Source organism: Pleurodeles waltl, chromosome 6 (genome assembly GCF_031143425.1).
Source record: "Pleurodeles waltl isolate 20211129_DDA chromosome 6, aPleWal1.hap1.20221129, whole genome shotgun sequence".
Classification (NCBI taxonomy): Eukaryota; Metazoa; Chordata; class Amphibia; order Caudata; family Salamandridae; genus Pleurodeles; species Pleurodeles waltl.
Genome location: NC_090445.1, coordinates 823893829 through 823912886, shown reverse-complemented (window position 1 = coordinate 823912886; position 19058 = coordinate 823893829). Strand labels below are relative to the sequence as shown.

Below are 19058 nucleotides of genomic sequence, written 5' to 3'. Positions count from 1 at the left end.
AAGCTAAGTAGGGTAAAAGTCAGTGGGTGACGGGGGCACGAGTCTGCAAGCCACAGGCTAAGCTAACTCCTGTATCCCATTAAAGCAAACTAGTATTCACAACAGTACATCTTTTTGTATTGAAACGTTCTTCTTAGGGTCAGTGTAGGGCTGGTCTTACGTAATAAGAGGGGTTCGTTACTCATAGCTTGTCTGATATTTTTGGCACATCTTCTCTCCTTTTTAAGGGTATTTGTCTCTTTTTCAGGGTGAAAGGAGGGAAGGGATTAGTATCTCTGTTTAAGAGATGAAAGTAGCTACTATACTTTTGAACAACTACAGTGGCAAAGATTATGACAAGATAAATCCTACAAGAAAAGCAAGATTTCTAACAATTGTACCTTTTAGACAATGTCACATTGAGGAATAGTAGTTGGAGAAACCGTAGTTTCATTTCAAACTGCATGCCAGTTCTAAGACCAGTAATGAATTGTGTTCTAAAAGTTTATCTTTACACAATTAAGCTAATTTTCCTTAACAAAGAGGTGCTGACTCAGGCAACATAAACAGAGCTACTCATATGTCCTAGATCATTTCCATTCTCAACATTGTGGGTACTCTGATACTAAATGTCAGGGCCAGAAAATGCACCCAAAGCTGTTAATTCAGAGACCTGCACAACAGCACTCGTACATGTGTCATTTATGTCAGGCACCCTTGCCAGTTCATTTTTCCCCCATTAACATTATGCAACATATCCTGATTCTCTAACCAATTTCCCAGTGCAATACCATATCCCAATACACTTTGGATCTATTAATTATTATTGCATGTTATTTCATTGGGCTTCATCTTTGAACTCAGTTAGCTTGAACATTTGCAGCTTTAAGCCGTTTCTGTCATGTAACCTACAATTTCAACATCTGTCCTTCATAATCTCTGCTTGTCTTGTTGGGAAGCAGCCTTCTGGTGATTGTTTTGGCTGCTTCCACTGCTACTAGATCCTCCGAGATCCACCTGGTCGGGGTATACACTAAGGGTACAACCATTCAGCAGCAGACATTGGCATTCACCCTTAGGAAGAAGATTTAGGAGGTGATGTAGGAACCTGGCTATCCATGCAGTGTACCGAACGTAAGGGTACACTATCTAGATAGTACAGGCGACCCTTATTGGTTTACAGGGGTTAAATTAGTAACCCTAAAAGCTATCTTTTGTGTTAGTGTGGGCGAGCAGTTTAGGATTATCAAAGGAAAGCATTAAGCATTTGTTGAACACACAGGGTCCATAAATGAGACACACACTCAAAAAGAAACTTGTGACCAACTTTTGAAAAGTAGCAGTGATTTTTATATTATTTTAGGCACCCAGATCTTCAGAATTAGGTAAGTACTGACAAAGATATTAATTTTTACAATTAGACAACAAGGTCACACAAATGTGCTTTTGCGTAGTAATGCTTTCCTACCGGAAAATAAATGTACTGCATACAGGTATTTGCAAACATATTCTGTGGGTCACCTTCAGGACTTAAGGTGCTAGATCAAGTGAGCCACCAGCAGTTCGGGGTTTACCTGCCCTGGAGTTTCCGGGTGCGGAGGTTCTTGATGAGTCTGCCCCTTGTGCATTGCACTGTTGATGAAGGAGGAGGGGCCACCTAGAAACTGGCTGCAGAGGGGGTTTTGGGGACAAGTCTGAACCTCAGGTGCAGAGGGTTTTGGCCTGCTGTTCCTGTGCGCCAAAGGTGCTCATGGTTCTTGGCCAGACCTGCATAGGGGGAGAAAAACAAACAGCAGGGCCACTCTCAAGGTCAGCCTCTTTGGTTCCATTGTCTCTTAGGAAGCAAGTCAGTTTGGCGGCTGTGGTGTCTGGACTAGACACACAGCAAGCCTTGGTTGCGGCAAATGCTCTGGTACCCCAGGTATTGGGGCTGTGAGGCTCCTGAAGGGGGCAGCGTCTCAAGGCTTAGTAGAAGTGTCTGGCCTGGTCTCCTGGTCACACCACAACCTCTTACCAGCGATTTGCTCCCTCGGTGGGCCCGATGTCCAGCAAAACATATTACCATGCAAGTGCGGTCGGTGCCTGCAGATGCAGGGAAGTGGCTCCTCCACTCCAAGGGAAATGCTAACTGGTTGGCGAAGTGCTGGCAGCCCTCCTAGGCTTTTTGATGATGCACAGCTGAAGGACGAGTCTGGGTTCTTGGTGACTGTTGGTACAGGAGCAGGCAGGCGAGTTTGGTACCAAAGTCCATGGATAGTCCTTAGTTCTCGCGCCGGTCAACTCCTCATTGTTGTTCTTCTTCTTTAGTCAGTCGAATATGTGTTCCTGGTGTTAGGTGGCCACCTAAATACTAAGATGAGGGTGGGGTAGTAGCCAATGGGCTGCTTACCCCTAGGGTGCCTACACCCACTACATGACCACTTCCTGTGGGAAGTGGGCATAACCCTGTCTCAGAGTTCCTAGTTCCACCACAAACAAGATGGCGGAACCCTTCCTTTGTGAAGCACATCAGGCAGCCCATCTTAGGGGTTTGACTAAGCATGGTAGTGCAACACACCTAATCGCATAATTAATTTCCCAGCTGTCCTGGTGCCAGATGGGCCTCAGGGCATGGGGTGGCACCTCCAGGTCTGGATGAAGTTGAGGGTTACATATCAACACCGGAAGGGACTTTGAAGTCCCTGGCCTTGGTATGTAGAATCATTACCATCCTGCTGGAGACGGTGATAACATCTTCCAGAGCATGCATTCTTTCTGTCCTCTGAGAGCGCAGGCTGTCACCTCCAGGTGGTCAGAAACTCATTTGTGATGGCAGGCTGGTGTATATCAGTCGGCCAGCACACTAGAGGGCTAGTAGGTTTTCTGGGTGCAGGTCATAATAAACCCCATACTGGCATCAATATGGATTTAAGCAAGGTGTTTGATACCAACCACCATAGATTTCATTGAAGTCATTATGTAGTTGGGTAACTCATAAGGACTAGTGCCCAGTACATACCTTTAGAATGGCTTCCCTTTTCACTTGTGACATCTAGTAATTGAACCAGACATCACAGGAGCATACCTGCTCATGCAGATGTGTCCTCACATAAAATATAGTGATCCTTGCCTTAGGGCTCTAAGGCCTGCAGTAGGGTGACTTACATATATCATAATTACTGACTTACTCATGGCACACAGAGCATGCCATGGTGTGTTTTCACTCATGGTTTACACAATGTCATGCAGCTTGCAATTTCAGTCTGCATGCAATTTGTAGGCTTGACGGGGGACCTTAGGTACTAAGGGTACCATTTACTAGGCACCTAAAAGGGTGCCAAGGTGTGTGCCAGTTTTACACAAATATATTAGCTTACCTTGTTTCAGGGAAAGAGTACTGGCACTAGGGACCTGGTTAGCAGGAACCCAGTGCATCTTTAGTCAAAAAAAACCAGCACCAGTGGCAAAAAGTGGGGGAGACCATGTCAAAAAGGGCACTTTCCTACAGTTGATACCACAAGCACACATTCGATCATTGAGGTATTAAGGCCTCCTACAGAGGGATCTTTCCTCTGTTGAGGTCACATTCATGGTCTTGTTTCTGGCAGATCCATTTTTCACATTCAAAGAAGGAATGCCAAGCTCTAGGGACAAACTCATTTGCAGCTTAAACTGTTGCATTGTCTCATCTAGCTAAGCTCCTCATTTTTGTATAGAGGTCCCCATTGCCTCAGATGATTTACCTAATCTCTGTGGGTATGGTGATGCCGTCCCTCTGCATCAAGTGGTTGAGTAGTCTCCCTGAGCAGCATACTTTCTCTGTCCCAGCATGACCAGGTATGTCAATCCCCTGACTCCTTCTCAAACCTTGTTGTAGATTTCAGCTCCATTACTGTACAGATGGCAGTTGCGATGGAGGACACCAACCCGATAAGCAAATTAATAAGGTCACAAGCACATTAAAGCTGTAGAGGTGTGTCTTCGCAGTGTTTGGCATGTCATCCTTCTCCCCTGAAACACAAAGGACAAAAAGAGGCAGATGCACCAGTCCTGGTGAGCTAACCTCTCAGGCTACACAACCACATCAGTTTTGTCTAGGATATTCCCAGCACCAAAGGTGCATACCACTCAGGAGTATACTACTGTGCCACTCTCCCTGATAGTCTATTATTTGGAGGAACAGGAGTGAGTGATGGGTTCTGAGGTGCAGTTCCAGGGCTTACATGGATCTGTCTCTCTCTCTCTCTCTCTCCATACCATCAGCATTTCTCCTGAGGACTCGGTCTCTTTTGTGTTCTATGCTGGCTGCATCTTCCTTTTTCCTTATGTTCAGTCCTTGACAGACCTATGAGGCTTATGTGATCCATTTCACAAGGAGCAGTTGGACCATGAGTTACCAAACTGTTCAACAGCTCCCCTGAACCCCAATTGCAGGCTTTGCCTCAGTGCTGCCCGCAGTCTTTAGTTCTGACTTCCTCAATGCTCTTAGTGTGAAGCTGAAGGCTGTGGAGCTTGTCCTGATCTCTCATGGCCCAGTACCAGTGGCCCCCATGCCCTGCCCCTTTCACAACAAAAGGATAATAAACATGTTTTATTATTCTTTTGTTGTGGAAGGTTTTGCAGCTTTTGCTGCTGGCGGAGGGCGAAGCACCTCCGCCCTAACGGAGGAGCCACCACTGCACTGTTCTCTGAGGGAGCAATCTCAAAATCCAAGGCACTTGTACCAGTCTGTCAACACACGTCCAGGTTTGTTTCTGGTATGCAGCCTCCCTCCATCTAGTTCTCTTGTGAAGTCCACAGCCCTGAAGAGGAGTTTGTTGTCCTACAACTAAGATGACCAAATACATTGTGATATGCATGAAGTACATTTATCAGTCAGGCATGCTGTCCCTGAGGTGTGTTCTCCGTTTGACATTCCTATGCTATCAAAACCTGCTACTAGCTCTGTCTTTGGCACAAGTTAGACAGATGTACCTCCTTTCTGCCAGACTGTGGCCAAGAGGAATGTGTTCTTACCGGGCCTCATCGGAGAGGCTCCAGAAGTAAAACTGCTTGTGTCCCAGGTCCTCATTGTTACTACCCCCAGGACCATCAACTCCTTTGTGCCCATGCTTTGGAAGTTGTGGATGACATTTTGTATCATAAGCCAGAGGCCTCCCTTTTGATTGAAATAACTTTTTTCAAATCCTGATTCCCCTCAACATGAGATGCCCTTCAGAAGTACATGTACTAGGCCAGTCACTGCAAAATAACTGTGCACTTTCTGGGCTGGCAAGACCACTTTTCATCTTGCAGCTAGCTATGACATTACAGACTTTCGAGACTAGGACCTACTTTCTCTTCAAACCACTGACAGGACCTTTCTCCTTCAGGATGCATAGTAGATTTCTCATGTTTAGGCGGATGGTAAAGTGATGTTTTATGGCAAAAGTAATTTTTTATTTTAAATCAGATTAAATAGGAATTTCTTTTACATTTATTTTGGCATTAACACAAATAATATTAACAAGGAATAATTGTTTGAAAATTGCTGGTAAGTGTTCTGGATCACATGTGATGGAGATGATATTTACATAGTATTCTTGGAGGTATTTAGATGCTTTCTAAAACGTTGGGGTGATTAATTTGTTAACAAAGTTTGAACTGACGACTTTACACAATTTATAATAATTTTTGAGGGACTTGGATCTCTTGGACAAAATGATTTCTTCCAAGAAGGTCTGAAAAGATAGGCTATCCTTCATATGTTTGTTTCTTAAAGTGTTACAGTTGTCAGACTTCACTGCGTAGCAGGTGCAACCACACTTTAATGTAGTGCAGTATTTATTACCATGTTCAATCAAGTTAACCAGAAATTAACTAAAATTGAAATCAGTACAGAGCAATAATGGTGTTTCAAGTAGAAAACCTAGTTTTTTTGGTACCCAAATCAAAGCTTTGTTTGACATGGCAGCTTATAAACCTGAAATGGTTTGTAGAAATATTTTGTTTTTATAAAGGCTAGTCACAAACCGAATCTTGTCTAGGCCCATACGAAACGTAGATTGTGGATTTGATGCTTAATAAGTGGTGAAAATACATTTCTTCTGCTGTTACATTTCCTCAGACTGTCCAACAATATGTACCACTCTGACCAATGGAAAGGTAGAGAGCCAAGCAGTTCCTTTTTTAATTGTAAACTCCATTAACCCTAGAGTTGTCAGCCTGATGTTCTGAACAAGGTGGTGTCCTGTATTAATGGTTTTGATTGACACACTGCTGCTATTCTTAGCAGATTTTCTCCCCAACATGCAGTAAAATGACGTGCAAGGGTCTAGTTCAAACCATTCTCAGCAGTGCAGCTTTGTCCCAGACAAATAGCGAGGAAGCAGCATCCACCACTCCGTTATATTTGTGCATAAAGACTGAATTGCCTTTCCTCCTCCTTGAAGTTTCAATTATCTTATCTACAGACCTGTGTCTGTAATTGTGTATCAGAGATGGTGTTGTTTTTCAGTGCTGTTACCAAGTTTACCCTGGTATTCTAAAAGGGAGTTTACAATCTGGGGTAAATACAGCCTGGAGGCGAATGAAGCTGTTAGCGTTTTAATGTTTAGTGAACGTTTCTGCAAGGCAGATTTGACATACTTTTAAAAATCGATTCAAAAGGCCAGGGCACTCGTATGAAATAAGATAAGAGTCTGTGGAGTTAGGTTCTTGGTCTTCGGAGAATCAATATATAATCCAAACATGTATGAAAACCTTGCACAAGAATAAAGACATAGAACTTTAACTCTGTTTGGATTATATATTGATTCTCTGAAGACCAAGAACCTAACTGCACAGACTCTTATCTTATTTCATACGAGTGCCCTGGCCTTTTGAATCAGTTTGGTTTTTCCTATTGGAGAAACACTGGAGGTGCTGGGAGGACCCTCCGTTCGGGAGCACCGTATTTACTATCTATTGTTAAAGAAATGTTTTGGTGATACTCTGTTAGCGCCTATCCCTATAATTTTCCCCCCTTTTCTTCAATACTTTTAAAAATCCACAGCATGTCAATGCAGTATGCTAACTAATGCTTCTTCTTGCTTCTCTAGCTAAAGAAAAAAACAAAGAAGGATAAGGAAATTGAGAAGCAACAAGCAGAGAAGGAGCTTTCTAAAATTGAATCTACCCTTATGGATCCCACGCGCCATCCACAGACTGCTGATGATTTTGACCGCTTGGTCCTTAGCTCTCCCAACAGCTCCATCCTCTGGTTGCAGTATATGGCGTTCCACCTTCATGCCACAGAGATTGAAAAGGCTAGAGCTGTAGCAGAAAGGGCACTCAAGACAATATCTTTCAGGTATTCTTTGATGTGATGGAATAAAATGCTTTTCAAAGAAAATTATCTTCGGTTGACATAGATTAAAATCCAGGGAGTTTGGTAGTAGCTGATCTAGTAGAAAATCTGTTATCAACCACCAAAAAGTATTGTTTATCTTTTTTACTGTGATGGGAAGGAAACAGCCTGATTGTTCTGTACTCAAGAGTTTACTTTTTTTTCTCTACAATTTAACATCTTACAGTAAAAATAATGTGACAAATTTTAATTAGGAAACCAGGCTTTTTTCAGGTTGTCCCCACACTTTTTACCCCCATTTGAACTGCTGGATGCTGGTTTTCGACTCTGACAGTGCACTGAAGCTAGGCTCCAGTGCCAGTGTTCTTTCCCCTAAAAACGAAATACTCAATTATAACCCAGTTGGCACACACTTTAGCACTCCTGTAAGTCCCTAGTAAAGAGTGCCCCTGGTACCTAGGGCATGGGTACTAAGGAGGCTCCCTAAGGTCTGTGGCATGTATTATGCCACCCTGAGGGACCGCTTACAAATTGCATGGAGCCTGCCATTGCAGACTGTGTGTCATGGTGCAAACCATGAGTGAAAACACAACATGGCTCACTTGCTTTGTCCCATGCCAAAGTCACTGCGTATCATATATGCAAGTCACCTCTACAGCAGATCTTGAAGCCCTAAGGCAGGGTGCATTATATTTTATGTGTGGACCTATCTGCATGAGCAGATATGCCCTAGTGATGTCCAGTTCAGTTTCTAGATATCGCAAGTGACCTGGCAGCCATCTTAAGGACATGTACTGGACACTGGTCATCACGAGTTACCCAGCTACATGATGTCTGCATGGCAAATAATGGTGTTTGGTATCAAACACCTTGTCTCAATAAATCCATACTGATGCTAGTATCAGACTTATTGTGGCTCCCCCCCCGAAAACCTCTACTGTGCTGACTATTTGGTGTCAACCAGCCTACCACCACAAACGAGTCCCTGACCTCCATGGAGGTGAGAGCCCTGAAACAATGCTTGCTCCGGAGGAAGGTGTTCACGTTTCCTCCAGCAGGATGGCTAGTGAACATGCATACCAAGGCCAGGGACTTAAAAGTCCCTGGTCTTTTAAAAGCTATCCCGGCTTCCCCTAGACCAGAGAGATGCCACCCCCTGCCCTTAGGCCCATTTGACACCAGGACAGGCGGGAAATTAGCTATGCAAGTAGTCATGGTGCACTACCAGACTAGTCACTCCCTTAAGGTGGGCTGCCTGATGTGCTTCACGAAGGAACGGTTCTAGGAACACTCTGATAAGGTTATGCCCATTCCCCACTAGATGTGGTCATATAGGGTGTACAGTCACCCTAGGGATAAGTAGCTCATTGGGTACTACCCTGTACTTCCCTAAATGCCCCTACATTGAGTATTATGTGTCCCCCTGACACCAGGAAGTCAGATTAAACTTCCTGGAAACCAAAGAGGACAAAAGAAGAGCAGTCACAATGAGAACTGAGGAGTGACCACGGACTTGGCGCGAACCCCTGCCTAACTGCTGAAACCTTAACAGTTGCAAAGACTTGGCTCGTCCAAAAGCTCTGCATCCTCTCCAGTACTTGGAGAACTGCCCAGCACTTTGACAACCAGTTAGCATTTCTGTTGGAGTGGAGGAGCCACTTGCCTGCAGGCACCAGTCGCATCTGCCAGGTACAGCGTTCTGCGACCCCCGGGTCCTCCGAGGTAGCAGTGCCCCAGAAGAAGAACTTAGTGGATTCCAGAGGTCAGCTTCAGCTCCCCTGAACGGCTAGACCCTCCAGGAGCGCCCAGCACCAATACCCTGGGTACCAGAGCCCTTGCAGCAGCCAAGGTTTGTTCAGTGTCTAGTCCGGACACCAACATGCCAAGACCAACCAACCGGCGGGGGGGCGTCAGCATCACCAAGGTCAGCACCAAGAATGGACCTGCTGTCTTGTTTTCCCCCATCAACAAGTCAACCCCAAACAGTGAGAGCCTCCAACTCCAGCGACCTGCTAGATAAAACACCTCTACACCTGAGACCCACAGCCTGAGTCTGAGCCAACTGACAGTGACCAGTGACCCCAGAGACCCTCAAGAGCCAAGCCCTCCTTTGGGTTCTGCCGGACTGATCTCCTAGTCCCCACTTGCAGCATTTTCTTGCAGGTACTCTTCCCCATTGACTTCACGAGTAGTATCCGAGGCTACCCTTGGAACCAGCATCTCTGCACCTGGACACACTAGGGCAGGTAACCCAAATCTGCTGGTGGTTCTAAGGACCTCCTTGACCCCTACTTACCTTAAGTCCCGAAGAATAGTCCTATAAGTAATTTGCAAGTGATCCTATGCAGTGTATGTTTCTCCCATAGGATAACATTACAGCGTTTCAGGCCCATGCCTCCAATAGGTCAGCTGTATTTTCTATGTTTTTAAATATTCCTAACTCGACGTACTTACCTGATTTTGAAGATCTTGGTGTCTAAATTAATATAAAAATCTATGTTATATTTCTAAATTGGTCTCCAGTTTCTTCTTGAGTGTGTGTCTCATTTATTGACTCTGTGTGTTCCACAAATGCTTAACACTACTTTCTGATAAGCCTAAACTGCTCTCTCACACTACCAAAAAAAGAGCATTTGGGATTATTAATTTAAGCCGTGTAAGCCAAAAAGGGTCATTTGAACTATCTGCTATGTGTACACTACATAGATAGCCAGCTTCCTACAAATAGCCTGCATGAAGTAGTGCAGTACGGATGTAGAGAAAACCTGCTTAAATGGGATGGTCACATGACAATAAATCTCTTCCTCATCTCCTCCACCAGACTTGTTTTACATTCTCTAGGTTCTCTTGAAAGTCCACGAGTGAGCATTGCCTCTTGATACAGGCAGCTTTCCAAAGCCTGATGACCTAGCACCCATCAAGGCTAAGCTGCATTCGCATCAGCGGAGCAGACCAACCCTGGAATAATACTGCCTGCATTTAATGTAACCCGATGTCCTAAATGCTCTGCATTTGTCTACTCGGTGCCAGAGTTCACCAGGGATTTGAATATTTTCTTACCTCACATCAGGATTTGTAAAACCAGAGAGGTCTGGTACTTTTCTAATAGTAGTTTCCCTTTAACTATCAATATGCACTAGTTATAGCTCAGAATTATTTGCCTGTTTAATTAACCTACCAGCTGATTTATTCTACTACTATATTCAAACTGTATTCTCCACCTATCCATTGGGTAGTATTTAAACCGGATCCTTTAAAAATGAAGGTTGGATTGTCACTCTGCTTTTCAATGACAGAGTTCCTTCTTCAGCCATAAACTAGCAATAAAATAAACTATTCAAGAAGCTATAGCAAACTCTTCCTAGTTGTCATGGTGCACATAACATCATGAATGCATCCACAGGCTCCAAGTTTAGCAGTTATATGCTTATTCCTGTTCATCCTTTTTTTCTCTGTCAGGGAGGAGCAGGAGAAACTAAATGTATGGGTTGCCTTCCTGAACCTGGAGAACCTGTATGGAACAGAAGAGACACTCATGAAGGTCTTTGATCGGGCTGTCCAGTATAATGAGCCTCTAAAGGTTTTCATGCAACTTGGCGATATCTACACTAAGGCGGAGAAATTCAAGGTGACCAACTTTAATGTTTTTTGGGGGTTAGGAGCTCATTTCATAGAGAGCCTAGTCAGTATTTGATCTCAAATGCACACCTTTGCTTATCTCTCTTCAGACTTACTCCTTGTCGGCCAAATAAAGTAGGTCTATATCAAAGGGTGGTTTAAACTTTTGCATCAGTTACTACAGTTGTCCATGGTAAACTTTTGTAGTGAAGGACTCACACGTGTGTGCATGCTGTTAAGACATCTGAACTCCTTTTGTATACTGGAATCCCTTTGTGGCATGAATTGGTATTTAAAGTATGGAGTGGTCAGTGAAACATTGGCCCGCATTATGAGTTTGGCAGGCAGCAGAGGCCGCCCGCCAAACTTATCCCGACATCAGACCACATAGGCAGCCTGAACACCGCTAGGCCTAATTCGAGTTCCCCGCCTGGCGCAACAATCTTTCCGCCCAGCGGGGAACAGGGCCTTAACATTTCAGCAAGCTCCTAATGGAGCCAGCGCTATTGTGACGGTGCAGCGGGTGCAGCAGTACCCTTTGCGTTAGGCTGGCGGATGGGGACTCATAATCCGCAGGGCAGCTCTGTCCTGGTGGATTACAACCGCTGGGACCGCCAGGCTGCAGGCAGCCTGGCGGTGTTGGCGGTTGGGCCGTGGCGGCTTCACCATGGTCATAATGTGGCGGTCTGGTGACCGTCCGAGTCATAATCAGGGCGTGTATGTGCTTTTTATAGAACGCTAGACAAAGCCTTGTTCACACTTGATTGAGAGCTGATGCTTCAGCCCAAGGGAATCTCCCAGGGCTTGGCAGGGCATTTAAGGATTCATGTTTTGTTGTTAAGGAATTAGATACTAGCACATTTGTTAAATATTATGCTGTGTAGGTAGCCCAATGCTCTACATATTCCTTCATTTTCTAGTGCTCATTCAGTACTCTCTGAAAAATGTTCTCCTTCTGCAGATGAAGGATGGAGTGCCTTCCTCTTCAGTAAACATACTAGCCTTACTCCATTTTCTGGAGTTCTGTTCTACCTAATGTTATCTATACTGTGGCATGGTGTGCTATCAGTACCTCAGCAGCATAACTTAGCTTGTGATCTATGTTAGATGAGAAAGTCCAGCCTTGTTCACTTACCTGCTACTCACTGTTCTTTAAATGCTGTTGTCAAGAGTGACCCCTTCCTCACCATATAAGTTTCAGATGATACAGTTTCCTGTGTTAAGTTAACTTTCCGCAGATGGACTGGGTAGACTGTCTAATGCGCATACAAACATATAACAATGTTACTTTTCTTTAAAAGGCTGCATCATATTGAGTACTGAAATATTTGACTTGTTTTGTATGTAAGCAAGCGGATGTGTTATACAACACTATGCTGAAGCGCTTCCGGAAAGAGAAGTCTGTTTGGCTGAAGTATGCTACATACCTCTTCAAACAGGGACAGAAGGATGAAGCACACAGACTGCTGCAGCGTGCCCTCAAGTGTCTGCCAGATAAAGAGCGTATGTATCTATTGTATTTATCTATTTTTTAAGGATTATACCAGCTGAACAAATATATACGTATTTAGGTATGAAGGAAAGTCAACTAATTCTCCGACACATTACTTTTTTCTGCATCTTTACACTTAGCAAAGTTTTATGTAGTCTTATAGTTGAATCAGACCCTATTTCTGTGTCAGCTCCGATGGTGGTCATCTGCGGCATACAATCAACAGGCTTTACTATGAATCTCACTGCATAACATAAAAGCTATTTTCTCCCATTTATTAATACTTGCATTAAAAGTGGACTTAGAGTTAGGATCTTCACACATGAGTTCTTCCTTTAAGCATTTATATCCACACTTGACGTTCACCTTGATGTTGCTTTTTAATAATTCAACATCTATGACAACAGGCAAGTATAATTTTAAAAGGTAAAGGTTTATCCTGTAATATGATCCTTTTTTATGTAGAATATCTTGGGAGGTTGCTGAAAGTCTCAGCTCTTAATTCTTTGTCTTCTCATTTCAGATGTTGATGTAATTTCAAAGTTTGCTCAACTGGAATTCCACTTGGGTGATGTGGAACGTGCCAAGTCCATTTTTGAGAGCACACTTAGCAACTATCCTAAACGGACTGATCTGTGGTCCGTGTACATCGATATGATGATCAAGCATGGGCACCAAAAGGAAGTGAGGTAACTGTGAAGGGAAATGTTTCCATTAAATAGAATTTGTAAAAAGTCTACCAGAAAGGCCAAGCCACTGTGAGTTGTTTAGTTTCTTATTCTCATGTTTAACTGTTGCCCTATGCACGTGATTTCTCGATTCACTTGCTTAATGTCATTTCTGTCTCGTTTGTCTCAGCCAGTGAGACAGAGATTACATTAAGCAAGACCTGAAATTCAGTGGAAAGGTGATGTGCTATTATTGGGGTGAGTGAGCCTTTTGTATTGTGTGTACTTTGAGGTATTTGTGTCATGACATTGTGTGCAGTTTTCCCTGTTAACTATGGATTTAAGACTTAAGGACTCAGTGTGTAAAATACTGACCCCTGGTACGTCTTTTCCCTGTTGCCATCTTTATTTTTTAAGATATGGCTTTGCATGATTCCTTAACCACTCTTTACATCTTCAGCATAAAGCTGTTGATGAGTTAAGGAAATGTAAAATGTCCTTAGAATAAAAGCTAGATGCCGCACTAGTATCTTTATCGAGCAGGCTGCTTCGAGGATAGTGAATTAAGATGTTTTTGCCACGGTCATGTCTAATGCTGTACATGTAAAAGAATGGGACTGCACAAAAAAGGGGGGCATAGTTTAATGCTTCTGAAGAGAAGCGGTGCTCATGGATATGGCTGTTGGAAACTGCCAACCGCAAGGGGTTAGGAGTTCAGTGGGTGACTAAAAAAGCAAGACTCTAGGAAGTCTGGACTTCGTTGTCAGCAGTCAGACATGTTGTCAACCTTGTTTGTTTTTACTGGCAAGCTAGGCCCTTTATCTGTGTCATGTATGCAGACTGATGTAAACCCTGGAATCAGCAAAAACAGATGGGGAAAACTGCACCACCATATCTCACTTCCTTTGCTACTTAGGTATTCGTTCAGTGCCATGCAGTAGACCAGTCAAAGAACTATCCTTTGCAACACTGCAGTACCTAGTATCGCCCACAATAGTTATATTGTAAAACTCTTGGACAGATGGGCTTCACCACCACCCCATCCTGACCTTCCCAGTATCGAGTTGGCATGGCTTTCTAATTGCACCTTTACTTCATCAGCTCTTGACCTTCCCTGAAGTTTTTACTTCACCTGATTCATGTATTGTGCCACTAACGTCCTGGGGCAAAGCACACAGTCCGCTGCATCCTTTTGAGGTGACTCTGAAATTCCTTCCCATCCTTCTGTGAGTGAGGTGAGTAAATCATGTACTGGAAATGCCAAGAGACGTTTGTATGGACTGAATCCAACTCCTTTCTTTGGAATTTCTCTTTAGTCAAATAAGAGGCATGGCAAAAGAAAATCCCACTTTTTCTTGAGTTTTTCTGACAGATCTTCCATCATGCTCTTAAGGGTCTTGTTAAACCTTTCCACCAAACCACTGGTTTACGAGGAGTATGTTGTGCTGAACTGGAAGGTCATACTAGCTTGCTCTTTCATCTCTTATGTAACTGGAGATAAGTGTATTCTCTTGTTGGAAATCACTGCTATAGGAAATCCAAGCCTTGAAAACATCCCTAAAAGTGTCCTAGCATTTCCAGCAAAACTTACTTGCTATCTAAAGTGGGGGTGCAAAGGGAACAGAAAAGTCAATGCATAGCTGCTTCAAAGGAATACCAACTACTGGTAGTGATGCTAACAGTGCTTTGGTTTTACCTCCTGACTTAACACCCAAATGGCATGTGGCATAGGCTTCTTGGAACCACTGTTGCTGCACACCCCTGACAAGCCGGATACAGTCAAATCCATCCCAGGTGCTTCTTAGTATCATGCTCAGGTCAACTTGTGGGCCAGTGACAGCATAACATTCCTGTGAACAACTGATATGCTAACTACATAGCAGTCCATCCACCGACTAACAAAATTCCTTCAACCACTTCCTTGCCGACCTGTTCCTGGGCTTACTCCCAGGTAGGTTCTCCAGCAGCAAACCACCATGCAGCTCTGGCATTCACCAAGACTTAAACACCGGGTCGGCCTCAGATATTTCATCCTTCCCTCTCTCTGAGGAGGAGTGATGAGATCACAGCCTGTGCCTTTTCAGAGTTGGTCCTAATACACGTACAAACTTTCTCTAGTCCTTGCAGACCTGCTATGATCCAAGTCTTTTCCAGAGACTGATGTGCAGCCTATGATCTGGTCAACACAGCTTATATGGTCAAAGCTATGTTAGCTTCTGGTCCTAGTACTAAACCAGGGGCAATCAAATCATTGTCAAAGAGACATCAGCACCTTGCTTCTCTCTAAGCCCAAACTTGCCATTGGTTTCTACCTCAGCCCAGGCAACCAGTAATACATGTCATCTCAACTAACTGGCTTCCAAACCTGTGCCACTGACACCCATAAGCACCTGTATCCCTCGGGACAGGAACCTTCCCACTGACACTAGACTACAACACAAACCCCATGGTATGAGGATGGCTCTGCTTTAAAATATCTGTATCTATTTTCCAAGTGTTCATTGGTACTAGGTAGAGTGCACAAGGGTCTCTTTCATCCCTTTACCATAGCCAACACACACGCTTTAAAGGGTTGAGGTTGGAACAGGGTCTTTTTCACCTGACAGTCTCTTTTGCAGTGCCCCTCCTGGTAGAACCTGTAACAAGCAATTACCTTGTGCTTAAAAGTATTTTCCTCTCTGGTTCATTCCAACTGTCTCTCCTATTTCACTTCCTCTACTTCCTAATGAGCTAGTTTCAACTTCTCTCGCTCAAACTCCCCAGTGTTCTGTCCTTGGTACCCTTGATACTGGGGCTGGAGATGTTGTGGGGAAACAATATATATAATAGAACCCAACAAAAAGCAAATGTGTGCTAAAGGCTGAGTGACTGACACCACATCACTCCCTCCCTCCCTGGGTTCCTAACATGGCACCCTCTTCAGAGATCATCACATTTTCTTCCCTAGTGCCCATTTTCTGCTACTGGCCTCTAGCAAAACCTACTAAATTGCTGTGGAATCCCCCTCTGTATAGGCCTATGCTAACAAAGAAGACCTGCACCGCAGTGGAAGCTTACTGCAACTGCTCTATTTGCCATTATCACATTTGATTTCAATTGCACTGCAAAGTCCTCTTCTTTCCATGTACTTCAGAACAAGCAACTCCTGGATATATTCTCTCTGATTAAAGGAGGTTCAAACTGCACCACCACTTTTCATCAAGCAAAACACACGTTTATTCAAGGTAACTGCTGACAAGGTAACTTTCCTCCTGCTGCTGTTGAGACCTTGTAGCTAAAATCCCCTACCCCCTATGGGTTTCAGGCATGGATTACGCTTTGGAGCTGTCAGAGATTGCCAAGGATGGTAAAGGGGTGGCAGCAGTCACTGAGTGTTCAAGGTCAGTCTTTCTTTCGCCATTTCAAGTTGCAAACCGATGAATCACAGGCCAAAAGTAAGAGTCCCTGGTAATAGTCTTCCCAGGGTGCTGGGCAGTCACCTCATGTCCCTTGGTAGACACCACTTGGAAAGATTCAGCAACGCAGAGAACATCAGATTTTCTTTTACTTATCTGTTGGGCAGTCACCAGATCTCCTTTGCTAAACAAGATGTCCTTCGCATGTCGCCTCTTGTCTGCATACGCTTTCATTTTCTGTTTGTTAACCAAGTCCCTTGTACGAATCATGTTTTTACTGTTATCTCTTTTGGCGGTTCATTGCGGTAACTTGGTTGTCATTGATCCACCAAACATCAAAGTAGCAAGAGCTCTTAGACTAGAGTTTAGTACTGTTTTCAAACTGAGCTTCTCAAAAGTTGCTCGCTGTACTACTTTCTTTAGCGTACTCATAAAACGCGGAACAAATCCATTGGCCTGCAGCCATAAAGGTGTACTCCTTTGATGCTCCTTGTTCAGATGCTCCAGGAATTCTTTAAATTCTTTACTGTTTAAGGGTGGGCCATTATCAGACTTCACAAGGCCTGGAATGCCCCATGTCACAAAGAAGCCATCAAGTTTTTCAGTGACTCGTTCGTGAGTCAAAGATGAGAGTTCTTCAACCAACTGGAAACACGAGATTTTCTCTACAATCACCATTAGGCGAAGTCCATTATCAAGTGGACCAAAGAAGTTGATGGCTATTCTCACCCATGCGGGTTTAGGGAGCTCTGACATGTTTAGTGTATGTTGAGTAACAGTGGTAGAAAGGCATTTGTATATGTGACTGGCCTTTAGTTCCTTTTCAACTCGTTCATGTAAGTATAGAAACCAAACTCTGTTTCAGAGAGCTCTTTTTGTGGCAACGATACCATGATGTCGTTCGTAAGCCACTTCAGTTTCTTTCTGTCGCAGACTCTCTTGAGTCAGGATTCTTGACCCTTGCAGTATAACTCCTTCTTGAGTTATGGAAAATTCACCTTTGACATTTTTGTATTTTTGATATTCACCATCACTTGTGAGAGGTTGTGTGCTTTTTCCACAACTGATGTGTAATTATGTCTTTTAACTTAAGCATACAACAATCATGGCTCATGGCAGTGATATTCTGGGCTAACAAGATAGCTAGTGTATTTGACTTGACAGTGAAACTAATGTAGACTTCAGCCGTCTTGGAGGGAGTACTGTGACCTCTTATAGTCACTCTCAAGAAGCAGTCAGTAGCGTTCTGATCCTTTCCTGGTGGGTGCAGAACTGGTTAAATGTGCTTCTTCAATCATAGTTCCCATCATTCAATGCGAGGAGGCATCGTAGCTTTTGGATTGCCAAAAATGGTCAGTAAAGTTTGATGATCAGTTACCAGTCTAAAAGGCTTTCCGTACAGAAATACATGAAAATGTTCACAAGCCCATACCACAGCCAAACTTTCTCTCGGAGGTTGTGAACAAGCATGTTCTGCTTGGGACAAACTTCTTCCAGCATAGGCCACAGTATGCCATTGAGCATTTGAGCGTCCACTGTGCTGTGCAAGGATAGCGTCTAACCCGACTGGGCTAGTGTTGACTACAGTCTCTGTATTAAGCTTTGGATTGAAGTATGCCATCTCAGCAGCATTTTTACTGGCATGTTTGATTCTCTTGAAACTTCTCTCATATTCTTGTGACCCTTGAAAGGACACATTTTTCTTTGTCAGCTCTTGTAACGGAGAACTAACAGTGGCAAAGTCTTGTATGTTCTTTGAATAGTAACTGGCTATGCCAGAGAAAGAACATACTGCTGAAACATCTTGTGGGGGATCTGCATTTGACAGAGCTTGTACTTTTTCAGGATTAGGTGTCATACCCTCATCAGAAAAGCAGCCTTTCCTCTCCTTTCACAGAAGAAAAAGGTATCATCACTCAATGGATTCACAGAACGTGGTATGTTGCCACCACCATTTTACGTGGTGTAGCCAGGGTATGGACAGTAGTCCACGCCTACTATAAGGGCACACTTGGTGTGCCCCTCCAGCACAGGTCCTGGACCTGTCATTACCAGGGCCAGACCTAGACATCTGTGCAAACACTTATTTAGTGTGACTGCAGAAGTGCCAGACTAGATCCTGAATGTTTTGCAGTGGCGTCTGTGTGCTTGCAGGTTGTAGTATCGACCTCCATTATAATTTCTTCTCCCTGCGGGACATGACAACTCAGCCGCACATTTGTGACATCCCTACATGTTGATATCGTTTCCGCGTTTTCCTTTTCCTTTTCCTTTAACATGAACCTGCAGTTCCACCCCTACTGATTTTAGTACCTTACCAAAACCTTTTAATTTCCTGGTGGTGTGCGTGAAGTCACCTCCAAAGACTACAGGTTACAAAACATGCTGCATGATCTGGAAGCTAATGTCTGATCCTCACAACATCTTCCTGTTGTGCTTTGTCATGTAACATGACTTCAAATCCTGTATCAAATGCTCTCTCATGCACTCCAAAGTCATCGGGGAGTGCAAAGCCAGCTGTCACCGAGAACAAAAACCAGGATCATTCCTGATGTGGGTAACAAGGTAAGTCCTGGTGCAGCTCACTCTCATCGGGTAAG

The 19058-nt window shown here is 43.9% G+C and overlaps 1 protein-coding gene across 1 annotated transcript in view; it reads left to right on the top strand.

Annotated features, from left to right (window-relative positions):
• The window catches only part of PDCD11 (programmed cell death 11), a 345954-nt gene that overhangs the window by 321612 nt on the left and 5284 nt on the right, over positions 1-19058 (top strand). The window contains exons 23-26 of the mRNA XM_069242225.1: positions 7038-7288; positions 10745-10913; positions 12253-12406; positions 12919-13084. Coding sequence (XP_069098326.1) covers positions 7038-7288; positions 10745-10913; positions 12253-12406; positions 12919-13084 — 740 coding nt within the window. The remainder of the gene's footprint in view (positions 1-7037; positions 7289-10744; positions 10914-12252; positions 12407-12918; positions 13085-19058) is intronic.